Source organism: Monomorium pharaonis, chromosome 2 (assembly GCF_013373865.1).
Source record: "Monomorium pharaonis isolate MP-MQ-018 chromosome 2, ASM1337386v2, whole genome shotgun sequence".
In the NCBI taxonomy this organism is placed as follows: domain Eukaryota; kingdom Metazoa; phylum Arthropoda; class Insecta; order Hymenoptera; family Formicidae; genus Monomorium; species Monomorium pharaonis.
Window position 1 is genome coordinate 20689962 of NC_050468.1, and position 16989 is coordinate 20706950.

The window sequence follows — 16989 nt, forward strand, 5'->3', positions numbered from 1 at the left end:
AAAACTATCGAGGCAACAGGCCTTATCTGAGCGCATCACCAAGTAATAAGATATGCGGTTGCACGCTCCGCATGATCGGCATGATTCAAGTTGCGGCGGGTCGATAGCCGAACCCGAATATCACTAGGTGGCGTTCGCGGCAGCGAGGCGGCGACGGCCGACGACAGCCGAGCATCGCGCGACGATGACGGAAGACGGAACGGTAGGGAAGTAGGGAACAGGCGACGACTGCGACGAGGAGGCATTGACGGCAGTCGATGGCAACGGTCGGGTGGTGCGGTTGATTCTGGTTGTGCGCAAGTAAAAGGTCGCGAGTCGAGGAGGAGCCGCGCAACAAACGTCAGAAAAGGAAGAGGAGGAGGAGGAGAAGAGTGCTCCGCGTTCGTGTGCGATGAACGCGACGTGATCCGCGAGTAGTAGAGCGAGTTAACAAAAGTGCGACTTTGGCACGAGAAAGCGAATACGTTGGGCAGTGCGTAATAACGCCACGCGATGTACAGGACTAGTACGACGACCGCGGTCCCGGTCGCCCGTCGAACCACGATAGGCGCAACCGTGACGCGCGACAACGTTTTTCGGCCCCTGTTGCTGCTGCTGCTGACCTTGTCCGGCCTCACGAGTCCGGTGAGTGACGCGAAAGTCGCCCCCCGGAGTGACTACGGGTTCCGAGAGCTCGTGCGTATATATCCGCTGTATATTGCTCCGTATATCCCTTTTTTGCTGCTCCTGCTGCACCATGCGCGCTGCGCGTGCGTGCGTGCATCACGTCAACGCTCGTTCTCTTTCCTCGCCTTTCTGGCGCTCGCGGGAGCACACCTACACGCGGCGATGTATACACGCGTCATACGTACACACACACACACACACGCACACCTTGCCCGTACCTGCCTCTACACTGTCCACACCCCGGGCGAGGTATATAGGGGAATCGACGGACGGCGCTTACTCTTGTGCCGCGGTATGACGTCATCTCGGCTGATCGCCGAGAAAGCCTATTTGCTGCTGTCTTACCTTTCCCATCCCGCGGAGATCTCGCGTTCATTTCGCAAATTTATTTCTCCTGGCCGCTGTCCGAGGATTTATCTCTGTCTTTCTCGAACAGCATGCGCACATGTTCGATGTTTTCGCACTTTTTGTAGGTCGAGGTCGAGGTGTTTTCGATCGGGCTGGTTTCCGTGAGTCAGTCGCTTTCGCCAACGTCGCACATTTCTCCCTCGTAAATAAATAATCCTTGTTCAAATTTCGTCGGCGCGCGGGAGAGAAATCTTGGAGTAGCCTAGAGTTATCCGTTAATTCTGCGCTTCCTGTCCTTTGTACCTTCTCACAGCCCGCAGTATAAATGACGAATTTGTAATGACGAATGAAAGGAGGTCCGACGTAATTAGCCGATTCATCGGCAGAACCAAGTGCTAATCGACGCGGCGACATTAGTGGCGATAGTTGACCACTTACGATCGGATAAGGAACACACATTCTCTTGCAACACACGCGAAGTATTTCTGTGTCATTCGATAACTCTGTTTCTTTTAACTTTATTTTTTGCTCGTTAGAATACGAGATGTATAAAATCATCTATATACCTATACCTATAAAAGCATGCTAAGAAAATAACAATGAGAAGTTAAGAAATAAATATATTGAACCTACATGTAAATATTTAATTAATTAAATTAACTGATAGAACCGTGTTTGTGCTTACAAAAACTTAATAAGATTTATTCTTTTTTAATACTTTTTTTTGAAATAGAAACTAATGAGAGTAACAAATAAATGTTATATATTTTTTTAATTAATAAAATTAACAAGTTATATCTATGCTTCCAAAAAGTATGAGAGTGCATACTTGATTTAAGATTTTTTTTGGTATATAATTTTTTTCTCTGTATAGAAAAAAGAAAATGAGAAATAAATACTTTATACATTTATACATTTAATCTATATAAATATTTAACGAATTAATGAAATTAATAAAATTCTATGTGCTTGCAAAAGTTAAAAAAAGGAAACTTAATAAATTTTTTCTATTTTAAACGAGAGATAAAAAAAGAATTTTAATCTTTTTAATTTGCCTTTGAACTGCTTTTTAAATCTAGATTAAAAATTTTTTTAATACTTTGTGTTTTTTCTTTATAAAACAAATCGGAATCCCATTTATTTTTAATTTAATCTAAACCAGATTATAGAAATTTATCAAATCTTTTTTTAAGAAACACATGTGGCCTCTTATCGCTATCTGTTTAATTAACAGATGAATCATTAATCCAAATGAGTAATTATTACGCATGCGTACTGAGTACATTATGTATACTAGGCAGAGAATTCTATGAAGAAATTGTTCTTCGCGTTGCTATATACCCTGGTTTCTCAGCGACTCTAGACTCGCGCTGCAACAGGAAAGAATGCGCTAACAAGCGCGGCTAGAGAAACAAGGCTATTGTTAATGTCAGTCTCTCCAACTTAAATAAGATTCCTTCTCACGTCGTTTACTCAAGGCTTGAGACTTATCCGGATGAATTTGCTTTATCACGTGTGTAGAATTATTAATAAAATGTATGCCGCGCGCGTGATAATATCTTTTATTCTTTTTTTGCATTAGAGATCTCATTAAAATGCGCATGTATTATGCAAGTCAAATTATTAATGAGATATGCGAGTCCGGCCGCAAATATGATACTTTTTTGCCATGTTGGTAATATGAGATATGATTATAACTGGTCTTTTTTTGTACGTTTCATCACAAATCATTCGTACAAACGAGAAATTGAAAACATTTCGCGGACCTCAGGACATAATCCAAAGTATAACGCCCATTGCGTGACTTGTCACTCCTTATAAACGAATGACTCATACGAGGAGCTGATACCGAGAGATCATCGTGTCTCGTGTAATGTGAACGAGCACGTTATTTTACTCTCATACATGTCCATTGTCTTCCTCTTTTTGTTTCAACAGTTCAAATAAAAATTAGTTTTAAAACGACGTAACAAAACAAAATAGACAAACATGTGTATCGGGACTAAACAATAATTTTAATAAATTATTTAGAAAGAAATTTAATTTAATTTTTTTATCGACAAATGAATCTTATAACAATTTCTATATGAAATAAATGATACAAATGTTTTTCCCATAACTAAATAATTTTATTGGGCTTTTAATTATTCTTTTTTATTTTTTTATACTTAAATTTTTCTGTAGTATACAAACAATAAATTATACAATGTTATCTCGCTGAGATAAACATAATTTAATCCTCAAATTCCTCACCTTGACATACATTGATTCCACACTCTAGTGCGAATTAAAAATTTGAATTTTTAATGAATAATAATTCAAATAAAGTAAGAGTAATTTTAACTTTGAATATATATTTATTTCTATTGTAAAATTTACTCAGAAATCTATTGGTAATATTTTTATAGCGAAAAAATAATTTTTTAACGTTCAAAATATGTTATAAACAAAAGAAACTTTCCAAAGTGAAACACAAAAGAAATTTTTACTGATGATGAAATTTGTACTATAGTCTAAGAATTAAAAGAATATTTGTAAAATATTTAGGAATTTTATTTGTTTCTATATTTGACAAATATCATAATAAACTTTATATATATAAATACGTATTTATTTTTATACACACAATTACAGTGATATATAAATACACACTTCTTATCTCCTTAAAATTACAATATTTAATTTATTAATTTTTTACTTAATCTAAATTTTATTATATATAGATAACATTATTTGTGATCTATAGATTGTGATATATAGATAACACTATTTGTGAAATATTTAAATAATTTTTTTTGTTTTTACTTAAAAGTGTCATCACATTCTTTTATTATCTATTTTTTAATAATATATTGCATTATTTATTAAAATTAAATTATATAGTACTTATATATACTTAAAATTATTTTGGAATAATTAATTAATAATATTAATAATATAATTATTATTATTAATTGTGTGTATTATGTATATGAATATCTTTTGTAAGAAATGAAACCCTATTTCTTTGTTGGAGTTCTTCATTCAATATTGTGTTTTATATTAGGTGAATTAAATCATTAATTCAGCTCATTGACTCAAATAAATCTCATCAGACTTTAATACGCAGGTCATGAAGAACTCAATTAGAAAATTTCTTATGTAATACTCTGTATATATCTTTATATTATATCTTATGTGAACGCAGCTGATAAAAGTTATCACACGCCGAATAACAATATTTAAATCCATTATAGAATAAAAAATATTGCCAATATCGACATACCACTTTGCTTTTGGATTATATTGTTAAACAAAAACTAAAACTAAAACTTTGGTATACAAAAATAAACAAAAATACAACTAAACAGTTTCTTCCAAGATGTTTACTTTTAAAAATCACGGACTTTCGTGGAATTTTATTAGTACTCAGGAAAATTTTTGGAATTTTACTTTTAAATTTAAACTCTATTTCTTTCTGATAAATTTTTTTTTGATGAAGCATTTTTTGTACTCCAAAATATCAACAATAGGTTAGTAATAAATGTCATATACAGCTATAGTCACGTCTATTATCGTGTGATTCGCGAGTTAAAAAAAATTAGTGATAATAGGAGACATGAAAATATATTATTCGAAAATTTCTAAATTATAGATTTTAAAATCTATCTTTAATAAGCTAAAATTATGTATTGCGTATAAATCATTATGTACCATTTAGTTCACATAATTTAAAAAAATTTTTCTTATATTTAATATTCAAAACTTAAGCTTTTCTGTGATTGTGTAATTTAAAAAATTAAAAAAATTTTTTAAGTATAAAATTTAAAAAATAATAAAATATTTTAATGCTGCATTAAAAAATTCTCTAATCTTAGCAGAAATTTTAAATAAAATTCCTTGAAAATTGGAAATTCTTAAGAAATTCTTTTACAAAAAGTTGAGAAACACTTTGGTCTTTTATTAGATGACATAGCAGCTTTGTAATGTTTTAAATCTTGTAATAATTAAGTTTTGCTAAGTAAGATAGCAAAAATATTTGCGTCTAATAAAATGATATTAATCTTAAAACTGACATTGGCAGTGATGCTATATACTTCTTTTTTTATACGAATTATCTATACAAAATGCTTACAAGTTAATGTATATAATATTTTCAAAAGTTTTTTAATACTTTGATTTATTATCGATTTATATATATATACCTCATGCTGTGTTGAAAGATGCAACATACAGCGCGACAATATATAATATATATAGATTAGATTACTAACTTAATAAATAGATCTACTGCTGTGTCTTCTATCTTATGTAGTTTTTACTATCTTATAATCTATCTTATCGAAAGATATTTACGCTGCATCTTATTTTTATGTTTAAAAGTGCATTGTAAAAGAAATAAAAGAGTGAAAATTACAAATTAAAATTTAGCATGCTATAAATATATAAAATATATAAAATAATATAATATTAATAATATTAGATGCATTGTTTAAATTGTGCAATTTTTAAAAATAAAATAAAATTGTATAATTTTTATTCTTGTTTTTAAAGAATTTGTTTACAGCAAATTTTATATATTAAAAAACCATGTATGCACATATAGGTAAAGTATACAAAGTTTTCGAGAAATAAGAGTGTTTAGAGACCTATGTCGGTATTGGAAATTCTCTACTAATATATTTAGTAATATATTAAACACGCATACATAAATTGATCCAGTATAAAAGTTAAAGTGCACTATTTTGTTGTACAAAAGAAAAGATTATTTAATGAAGGTCTAAACATTTATTCTTATTACAAACAGGTTGTCAGTGAAGAAAATGGCCATTGTATATGGTATGGACAATGTTACACGGATGCAGCTATGCATGCAAAGAATTGTATTTATGATGGGCCAGCGAAACCGTTGAACTCTGAAGGACAAAAATTGTTGGCTGAGCATTGTTCACATTTATTAGTGGATGATGGCAAAGGAATTAATACCTGCTGCGATTCGAACCAGCTCGTCACATTAAACTCAAACATCAAACTTGCATCAAATTTTCTAAAAAGATGCCCCAGTTGCTTGGATAATTTAGTAAAGCATTTTTGCGATTTCACATGTGCTGTTAATCAAAGCAACTTTATAAATATTACAAAGAAAGGCGAAGCAGATAGTAATTATTGTATTTTATCTCGTGATTATATAACATTTTGCTTTGTGTTTCATTATTTTGAATCTTTTTCCAGATGTAGAATATATTGAAGAGATGGAGGTATATATAACGAACAAATATCTTAATGGAACGTTTAACTCGTGTAATAAGGTATCGGTGCCGAGTACGGGGCAGTTAGCATTGGATTTAATGTGTGGAGAATGGGGAGCTAGTAGATGTACTCCGGTGAGATGGTTTCACTTTATGGGTGATGCAGAAAATAATGTTTACGTACCTTTTCAAATCACATATATAAATACTGATAAACCTGTTGGATCATTTGTGCCATTGGACCCATCAATTACACCATGCAGTAAGCCATTGAACGTTAGTATTACATTTTTTATATGTATGTATATATATGTTTAAAATATACAATATATATTATTCTTTATTAACAGTACACATAAAAATGCATATCGCAAGTAATCTTTTAAATCTATAAAATTAATTAACAGCATAAAACTTTTTAATGAGATAAAATGTGTATTTATTTACTAATTAGTCTTTGGACTTTGTCTGAAGGATCTGTTAAATACTGATAAATCACTTTTCTTTATCACAAACGAGTTTTCCGAATAATCGTTACTTTATGTCCTTATATCATGAATTGATAAGATAAAAAAGTAAGCTGTAATTACTTAAATATACAATAGTACAAAACAAGTGGAGTTTTTTGCTTAATAACGTACACGTTCATACTTTTTATGCAATAGTAGCCAAGCATGACAAGTACTCAATTACACATGTAATGGTTACTAGTTAAGATGGAAATTGTTTTATTTTAATTTATTCATAATATACATAATTTTATTTATTAAATTTTTGCAATAAAGCGTATGTACGAATAAAATTAATATAAGAAATATTTTATATACTATAGGATCTAAAAATTGAATATCTAAATATGATTCTTCCATTTCATGATACAAAAAAAAATGTTGGACAATTTTGAGAAATAAAGAATACGATAAAACATTTTATACATTATATAATCATGATATTTTTAATGAAAAAAGACATACATTTTTATTTTTTAAATCTTGTGACAATGACAAATTAAAATTATTTAATTTTAAAATATTAAATGTTTAAAATGTCTAAAACAATTTAAATTGTATATTTCAACAATTTTTAGAATATCTTTTAATCTAAAGGCTTTATATTCAGATATTATATTTTTTGGTTTATTACTTGTGTCCAATTATGATTTAATAATAATATGCAAATGCACTTACATTAAATTATTTTTTTATAAGAAATGAATCGTTTACTTGTGTTTATAGATTTGTTTTTTATTGGATACAAATGAAACATATAAACAAGATAGCCTAAAAAAGATTAGTTAAAAAAATTACATGTAACTTTTTTACAGAAAAACACTCCAGCTTGCAGCTGCGTTGATTGTGAACAAAGTTGCCCAGAACCACCACCAATGCCTCCACTACCAAAACCGTTTTCAATATTCAGTTACGATGGATACGAAGTTATAATGACAATTATTTTTATATGCGGTTCCTGCCTTTTCCTTCTGTTAATAATGTGTTTCAGCCATAGAAAGCGTATAGGTAAGATTCATTTCAACTCATTTATGCATATCATAGATATGAATTCTTCTTTAAATACATGTACGGAGAGATTTGTTCATCGTTTTTATGGAAAATATTGGTTTAAAAAAAAAATGTCTGAAAATGAAATTAATTAGTTTCATACATATTATGGTGGAATATCTTTTTTAGAACTTTTTAAGATTATGGGTTTTTTACACAATTGTGTTATAATCACGTTGATAAATTTAGTAATATAAATAGTACAAATTGATAGATCTTTTAAAATAATCTCGAGTATAAAAATTTATATGTATATTAATTTTTTTTAATGATAAGAGATATTTCGAGGCTTTATCTTTATAAATAGAGCAATATAGAAAAATTACAAAATCATAAATTCTAAATTTAAAGAAGTGTTTTTTTATTATAGGTGTTGAAGTATTGTCAGAGTTGAATATTATAAGAGGTGTTTGAAAGTAAGTGTAAAAGGGAGATATTGACTATCAACAGGAAGAAGGAGAGAGATAGAGAGAGAGAGGAGAGAGAGATGAGATAGACGAGAGAGAGAGGAGAGAAGGCAGAGAGAGTCTAGGCAGAGAGAGAGAGAGAGAGAGAGAGAGAGAGAGGAGAGAGAGGAAGAGAGGGAGAGAGAGAGGGAGAGAGATGAGAGAGAGAGAAGAGAGAAGAGCAGAGAAGAGCAGAACGAGAGAGACAGGCGAGAGGAGAAGAGAGAGAAGAGAAGAGAGAGAGAGACAGCTCGAGAGTGAGCGAGAAGAGAGGAGAGCGAGAGCTCTAGATCTCGCGGGAGAGAGAGCTCGAGCGAGGAAGCCTGAGGAGGCTAGATCGATCTAGGAGTAGGCGAGACTCTCTCTCGCGCGAGGATCATCTCTCTCTCCTCTCTCTCTCTCTCTCTCTTCTCTCTCTCTCTCTCTCTCTCCTCTCTCTCTCTCTCTCTCTCTCTCTCTCTCCTCTCTCTCTCTCTCTCTCTCTCTCTCTCTCTCTCTCTCTCTCTCTCTCTCTATTTATCTATCTATCTTAATATTTCATCCTCAGATATTTTATTTTTAAAAACAAAATGACAATAGGAATGGATTCTATATACAGAGTTCTCAGATTATTCTTTTTAAAATAAAGAGAGGTCATTTTTTAAATCAATTTATTAAAATCAAAGTGATTCTATGCATCCAGGACTTTACATGAACATATAACACACATATAAAAAAATTTGTTGCTAAACATTGTAACAAATGATACAAATAAAAAATGCATTGCGTCTTTTTTTTTTGAAGCTATTTTTTTAATTATATTTTGCATTTATTTTTGGTAATTTATTGAATTTAGTGACTAATAGTAGTTAACTTATGTTATTATTAATCTTTCTTAAGTGGATATGTAAAATAAGTGTGGAGATGATTTGAAGAATTGATTGTGTGATTAATTTATTCTAATGTATTTTGGACATTTTATTGCTACTATTTTTTTTCTGGTATTGGTGAGATCTTTTTCTTATACTCATTTTATTTTATTTAAAGTTCTGAAAGGCGTATGTAATATCTTTATAATTACATCTAATTTTTTGTTAAACAAAATTAAAAATTAACATTATTTTTGTGAGAAGTACCAAAAAAATTATAGAATAATAATTATACCTGTGTATCTACAACTACGCAAATATGATTTTGCATTTAAATTAATTAAAAGATAGACATATTTATACATATTTCCACTTTGTCTGAAATGTTTGCAGCACAGTTTTTTATTTTTTATTTATTTTTATACATTTTATTAAAGTGTTAGTATTAACACTTTGCACTATATTTGACTTTTTTTGACATACAAACTAATGCATATATAACTTTATTTGGGTTGTATCATTTAGGTTGTAATAAGTGTGAGTTACTGATCAAATAACTGTTTCCGTGTGTAAAACTTTTTTTTGTTACATTAACTAGTGGATGAACATATATGATTTCCATATAATACTTATCATATAAAATAAGTAAAAACTATAGGTTGTGTATGTATGGTGTGTGCATATGTATAGTTGCACGAGGAGAGGAGGTAGGAAGACAGGTGGGTAGACGGCTAGCTGCCGGATTACACCCAGGAGATGGTGCTCGTATTGCCCTTGCCGCTGACCAAGAAGACAGTCCACTTCAATCTAAGCGTTCTAGTAGGTTTTTTCGATTCTAAAGCTACCTTCGCTGTGTTTGTCCTTATTGTCTTCCTGTTACAGCTTTTATGTTGCTTTATAGCTTGTGTGTCTTTTGCTTTATTTTCAGCTCTTGCAGATTATACCTGCCAAGATGTCAAATGCACACTAGACAAAATTTTCACTTATTTTCCCAATTATTTACACTTAAATGTGTCAAATGTTCTATTTATAGCGTTAAACTGTACACAATTTATACTTCTTTTGCAATGCAATACTACATATTCACATGACGAATTATGATAATTAGCTATATAACTGCACTAAAAATCTAAATGCTTAAGAATGATGCTTGAAAAGAATTTGCATTTTGTATAAATTAGCAAAAAAATACATAAACAGCATGAGCTTGAAGAGATATATTATAATGGTATACATTACATCGTAGTGATAATATACTGATTTTATTATAAATTTTTGTAAAATTAATTTTATCATATAATATGAATACTCTTTTACAATTAAATGTTATCAAAAATATTTCAGTTTTATAAGGAAATATATAAATACAATTTCTTAAATTTGAAAATATATAAAAAGGTCACATTTTTCTGCTCACAAAAATTGTGTTATAAGTATTTGCATGTTTTAAGTGTAAAATTATATTTTTTATTGTACTTAATATTTTGCATGTTTATCATAATGTTACGTCTCTGTAATGCAGACACTCCTTTAAATAGTTGATTAAAAGATAAATAAAAATGTGCCGTTTATAAGCTTAAAAAGAAAAGAATTTCCCCATAGCATTGAAAAATAATCTTAAGAAAAGTGAATTATTAAATACAACAAATTGTATATGTAATATTTATTAGTTTTATTTCAATATTGTGTGTGTGTGTGTGTGTGTGTGTGTGCGTGCGTGCGTGCGTGCGTGCGTGCGTGTGTGTGTGTGTGACTTTATACAAAAATTAGTAAATGCATATAATTTGGATAACTACTTTTTCCATAAGATAATAAACAAATAAAAATTTAAAAGATATTTTAAACACAAAGTATTTTTTATTCATTATTTCTTACAAGATCAGTAAGATGAAATATCTAATACTATTGAGGGGACTTCTTTCGTCTTAATTTAGGCTGGTGTTCATAGTTGGTTTTTTAAATTGAGGACCATCTTAAGTATTGTGTAAGATGTCATAAACCAATCACAGAGTCATATTAGCATTTAAGATATTACTTCTGACGATCTCGAAATAAAAATTGACTATGAATACTGGCCTAAGTCACATAGCTATTTTAAATTGTACGTATTCTGTCTGTATTACTTTTTTTAAGCATTATTTTAAATTTATCAAGATAGATAATTTGGTAATTTACAAATATTTCTTATGTAATTTTAAGTTAGTTTTAATTAAAGGATTATATTTATATATACTAAAATATTTTATCTTTAATATGATGTAGTAAGTAATACAATATATTTTTTCAACTTTTGTTAACTATAGTTATATTTAAGATATATTCTTCATTTTTATTAATCCCATAAAGATTATTTTTAGGACTTAATGTTTTCAATGAAATGTTTTTGTACTGTCTTGCATAAAAAATTTGTTACTTACAGTGTTATTATGTTTATTAAATGATAGAATATTAATTATTTACAGCACGTGCATTCGAGATTCTGTAAACTGTATAATGGTGCTTATTCAACTATTTGTTAATTATAAAAATTTATTATACTTAATATAAATGTTTTTAGGTGTTATATCCTCCGATGAATTACCTACTGAATTTGACCAAGAACAATCCACCTTTATTGAGAAACTTGGAGCAGGTACTGACAAATTTTTGCAAGAATTTTTCTGCAAGTGGGGAACATGTAAGTAAAAAAATATTTTTTTACATTTTGTAATGTTTTATTTAAAATTAAATGATTAGATCTTATACAAAATTAGATTATAAGATTTCTTTATATTTGTCTATAATGACTAATATTCTTTCGTAGTTTGTGCATCTCGACCTTGGTTAGTACTTTTCTTTGGCTTCCTATTGATTGTTGCCTTGGGACATGGCATAAAATACATGCAAGTTACTACAGATCCTGTGCAATTGTGGGCATCTCCACATTCCCGGTCACGTATTGAAAGGGAATATTTCGATAAACACTTTGAACCTTTTTATCGAAATGAACAAATTATTATCACTTCTGTTGGCTTACCGAGTGTAAGTATTGAAGTATATTAGATTATTATTATTACGCAGAACACACACATACACACACACACACACACACACACACACACATTATATTCTCAATATATATTTTATAAAAAAAACCCCTCTGTAATGATTATTTCTTGTGACTTTTTGTAGAAATATGTATTTATTTTTATTGATATGTTATAATTAATTTATTATTAATTACAGATTGTACATAACACCTCCAATGGACCGATTATATTTGGTCCTGTATTTAATGACACTTTTCTAAAAATAGTTTTTGAATTGCAAGAAGGCATTAAAAGTATAATTACTCCTAATAACTACACATTAGCGGATGTATGTTTTGCTCCATTAACCGGACCATTTACTGGTCGGACAACTGTTTCGCAATGCGTTGTTCAAAGTATTTGGGGTTACTGGCAAGATGATGTAAATAAATTTGAAGACTCAGAACAAGATGGGAATTACACAGTGAATTATTTGGACCACTTCAGAGTTTGCTCACAGTAAGTAATAAAAGCGAAAATAATTACGTAAATTAATATTTATTGAAACTTTTTCTTCAAAAAAATATAGGTTCCCAGAACCAGTTAGTCATTTATATATTCTTTCTCTCCACTTATAATCTAACTCTTCACTAAATTATTAATTAATTTTATATAAAGTCAGAATTGAAACACCATATTTTATCTCATATTTGTTTATTTATTTATACAAGAATATTGTAAATAAAATTACAAACATAGAGACATAATATAAGAAACAAAAATATAATTACAATATTATGCGATATAAAAATGAAGATTTTATACAATGTTTAATTTTATATACAGAAAAAGTTGGTATCAAGAAAGTATATTTTACATATAATTCTACTTTAAATTTTTAATGAAATAAGCATATCTTATGTTTAATATTAATTTTATATCACATTTATGTATTTTTCTTTCAGAAATGCATATAATCCTGAATGTCTCGCACTTTATGGTGGGCCTGTAGAGCCAGCAATTGCAGTAGGTGGATTTTTATCTCCGGGACAAGATCTTCATAATCCACCATATGAAAAGGCGACTGCTATAATCCTTACTTTCCTTGTAAACAATTATCACAACAAAGCCAAGTTATTGCCTGCTATGGAATGGGAAGAAAGGTAAATTATTTCATAAATTTAATCAAATAAAATTATATTATTTGTATATTGTTTAATTTTAGCTATATCAACTTTATGAAAAATTGGACCGCGACAAAAAAACCAGCATTTATGGACATAGCATTTACATCCGAACGTTCTATCGAAGATGAACTGAATCGTGAATCTCAGTCGGACATTGTAACCATTCTGGTATCATATATTATTATGTTTGGATACATCGCAGTATCTCTTGGCCAGATTAGATCATGCGCTCGTCTTTTGGTAAAAATCTACATTATGCTACATACTTCTCTTTATTTAATGCCTTATTTACTATTATGTATGTGATTAATGTACATTTCAGCACGATTCTAAGATTACTCTTGGACTTGGAGGTGTACTCATAGTGTTGGCATCTGTAATTTGTTCGGTTGGATTGTTTGGATTTATTGGTGTACCAGCTACGCTGATTATCATCGAGGTTATTCCATTCTTGGTACTGGCAGTTGGAGTAGATAATATTTTTATTCTTGTTCAAACTCATCAGAGAGAAGCTAGACGTCCGAATGAATCAATCCCGGAACATATTGGTCGTACGTTGGGTCAAGTTGGCCCTAGCATGTTACTCACAAGTGTGTCAGAAAGCTGTTGCTTCTTCCTTGGTATGTATTGCATAAGTTATTGTAAACAATGCAAATTTTAAAAAAGGAAATAGAAATATGCGAATGTTATAATTTTTTTGTTTACAGGTGGTCTCTCCGATATGCCTGCCGTGAAAGCATTTGCTCTCTATGCTGGAATGGCATTATTAGTAGACTTTATATTACAAATTACATGTTTTGTCAGTCTTTTAGCACTTGACACGATTCGACACGCGGTATGTCATATACAAAAAATTTATGTACATTAATAACCATTGAATTTACTTTAATATATTCGAAGGATTTGTTGATTTTTATTCTCTTATTCTCTTGTTTTTTATTTTACATATTATATTCATGATATATTAAATACATAAAATGCCTTCTTATAATTTCAGAATAACAGGCTAGATGTATGTTGCTTTATTCGCTCCAAGCGTGATGATGGAGAAGAAGTGGTAGACGGAATATTGTATAAAATTTTCAAAGTTGTATACGTTCCATTATTGTTACAAAAATGGGTTCGCACAATTGTGATGATTGTCTTTTTCGGCTGGCTCTGCAGCAGTATTGCTGTAATACCACACATCGAGATTGGCCTAGATCAAGAACTTTCTATGCCCGAAGATAGTTTTGTGCTTAAATATTTTAAAGTGTGTAGTATAGAGCATAAACGTTGAACTGAATTATAAAAAATATTAATATAAAGAATTTTTTAAATAAAAATTATATCTTTTTTCAGTTTTTAAATAATTACTTATCTATCGGACCGCCAATGTATTTTGTTGTTAAAGGTGGCCTAAATTATTCAAATACAAAAACGCAAAACTTAGTATGCGGCGGACAATATTGTAATAGTGATTCAGTGTCGACGCAAATATTTACAGCATCTAAACAACCAAACAGGTATATTGCAACAAGAAATATCAAATCAATCCAATTTCATTAATAAATTTGATATTTAATGTTTATTTAAATTTGTTTTATGAATTTTTTTTTCTTTTTTTAGAACTTACATAGCTAAGCCTGCTTCGTCTTGGTTAGACGATTATATCGATTGGTCGGGATTAGCCGGTTGTTGCAAATATTTTCCCACAAACAGTTCGTTCTGTCCACATACCCGTGTGTATTTTTCTTTATAAATGTGATGTAATTGTACTTTCCTATTTTAATTCGGTTATTTTATGTATTTTTGGATTACAGATCGGCAGTGTACAAAATGCAATATCACTTTGAATGATTACAACAGACCAATACCTGCTGACTTCGATAAATATGTATCGTTCTTCCTACAAGATAATCCCGATGAAACATGTGCTAAAGGAGGCCACGCAGCTTATGGGCGCGGTGTGAATTATATTACCGATTCTAATACAAAAATGTCAACAGTTGGTGCTTCGTATTTTATGGCTTATCACACTATTCTCAAGACTTCGGCCGATTATTATGAATCAATGAGAGCAGCCAGAGTAGTGGCAGCGAATATTACGGACATGCTTAACTGTAATTTGAAAAGACTCAATGAAAACACTTCTGCAGAAGTTTTTCCCTACAGTGTTTTCTATGTATTTTACGAGCAGTATCTTACTATGTGGCCCGACACATTGCAGAGTATAGGAATCTCATTACTCGCTATATTTGTTGTTACATTCTTATTAATGGGTTTGGATATCTTCTCATCACTCGTGGTTTTGATTACAATCACGATGATTGTCGTTAATATTGGTGGTTTAATGTATTGGTGGCATATAACTTTGAATGCTGTGTCTCTAGTAAATCTTGTTATGGTAAGTTGATTATACAACAGCAGATTTTAGTTTATATATAGTTTATATGGTTTTTTCCATAAAAACTAGTTTGTTAATCTCTGGACATTTTTCATAGTTACATATTAAAAAATTTTATGTTTAAGATCTATAAAAAGTACGTATAATACACCAAGTAGTCTCACGCTGCGCATTCACTTGGCACAAGCTATTTTTGATATAAATGAAATAATTATTTATTTAAATATAAAAATATTTTTATATTTTATTTTTAATTTTATATAGATATATTACTATATTTTTAAAACAATTTTTTTTGTTAATATTAGAATAAATAATATCTAAAATATCTATGTAAAAAATTTGTATTAAAATATATTCGTATAATTATAATTTTATATTTTTATTATATTTATGATATTAATTGCAAGAATAAAAAAAGATAAACAAAGGAAAAATAAAAATATAACAAATACAACTTAAAAAAAGAATTTAAAAAAATTTTTTTAAAGAATTTTTAATTAAAAAATATAACAATAAATTTATTGTAACAACGTTTCGATATGTGTTATTCGATTTCTGTTATAGGCGGTTGGTATAGCTGTCGAGTTTTGCAGCCATATAGTACATTCCTTCTCTGTGTCGGTTCAAGCAACTAGAGTTGAAAGAGTTGCAGATGCATTAACAAATATGGGGAGCTCAGTGTTTAGTGGTATTACGCTAACAAAGTTTGGCGGCATTATAGTACTCGGCTTTGCAAAGAGTCAAATTTTCCAGGTGATTTTTGTTTTGTTATAATGCTAAATAGAACACTAATTATCCAATAAACTAAATTTTATCTTCGATCATCACGATTAAAATACTTTCGACTTCTAATTAAAAATATTTATATTTATTGATTTTTTATATCTTTTTCTTTGACAGTGGTTTTTGTTTTATATTGTTATTATTAATCAAATTAATTACGATTATAATATAATTAATTAATTTTGTTTCGTCTATATTTTAATTGTATAAATTGCTCAGAATTACTCAGCTAAGAGATATTTGCAGGTATTTTACTTTAGAATGTACTTGGGTATCGTACTATTTGGAGCAGCGCATGGTCTCATCTTTTTACCAGTACTGCTAAGTTATATAGGTAAGGAGATGTTACCAGATACAGCTCTTCGTTAATATATCTATATGCATGCCAGAAAAGTTTGTTACATTATTTGGTAACTCAAGACTTTTCTGATTGTGCATCAGCATAGATTATTTTATGTTATCTTAAGATGCTTGTCCAACTATTTGGTAAGAAAATATAATTTAAAAAATAGATTAAATGAAAGATA

General features: G+C 29.8%; 1 protein-coding gene across 5 annotated transcripts in view; it reads left to right on the plus strand.

Annotated features, from left to right (window-relative positions):
* LOC105835405 (NPC intracellular cholesterol transporter 1) overlaps positions 1-16989 on the plus strand; it is a 23109-nt gene continuing 6120 nt past the window's right edge. For 2 of the 5 annotated variants that reach the window (XM_012678664.3, XM_012678666.3), the window contains exons 1-18: positions 5-624; positions 5801-6152; positions 6226-6518; positions 7567-7759; positions 9786-9914; positions 11653-11772; positions 11899-12116; positions 12321-12622; positions 13069-13266; positions 13329-13530; positions 13613-13910; positions 13998-14125; positions 14288-14542; positions 14632-14795; positions 14899-15011; positions 15093-15676; positions 16244-16432; positions 16709-16796. In XM_012678664.3, coding sequence (XP_012534118.1) covers positions 493-624; positions 5801-6152; positions 6226-6518; positions 7567-7759; positions 9786-9914; positions 11653-11772; positions 11899-12116; positions 12321-12622; positions 13069-13266; positions 13329-13530; positions 13613-13910; positions 13998-14125; positions 14288-14542; positions 14632-14795; positions 14899-15011; positions 15093-15676; positions 16244-16432; positions 16709-16796 — 3958 coding nt within the window. In that variant the 5' untranslated portion in view covers positions 5-492. Of the gene's footprint in view, positions 625-5800; positions 6153-6225; positions 6519-7566; positions 7760-9785; positions 9915-11652; positions 11773-11898; positions 12117-12320; positions 12623-13068; positions 13267-13328; positions 13531-13612; positions 13911-13997; positions 14126-14287; positions 14543-14631; positions 14796-14898; positions 15012-15092; positions 15677-16243; positions 16433-16708; positions 16797-16989 lie in introns of all 5 variants that reach the window. The other 3 variants (XM_012678665.3, XM_028194608.2, XM_012678667.3) reach the window with 3 other exon arrangements.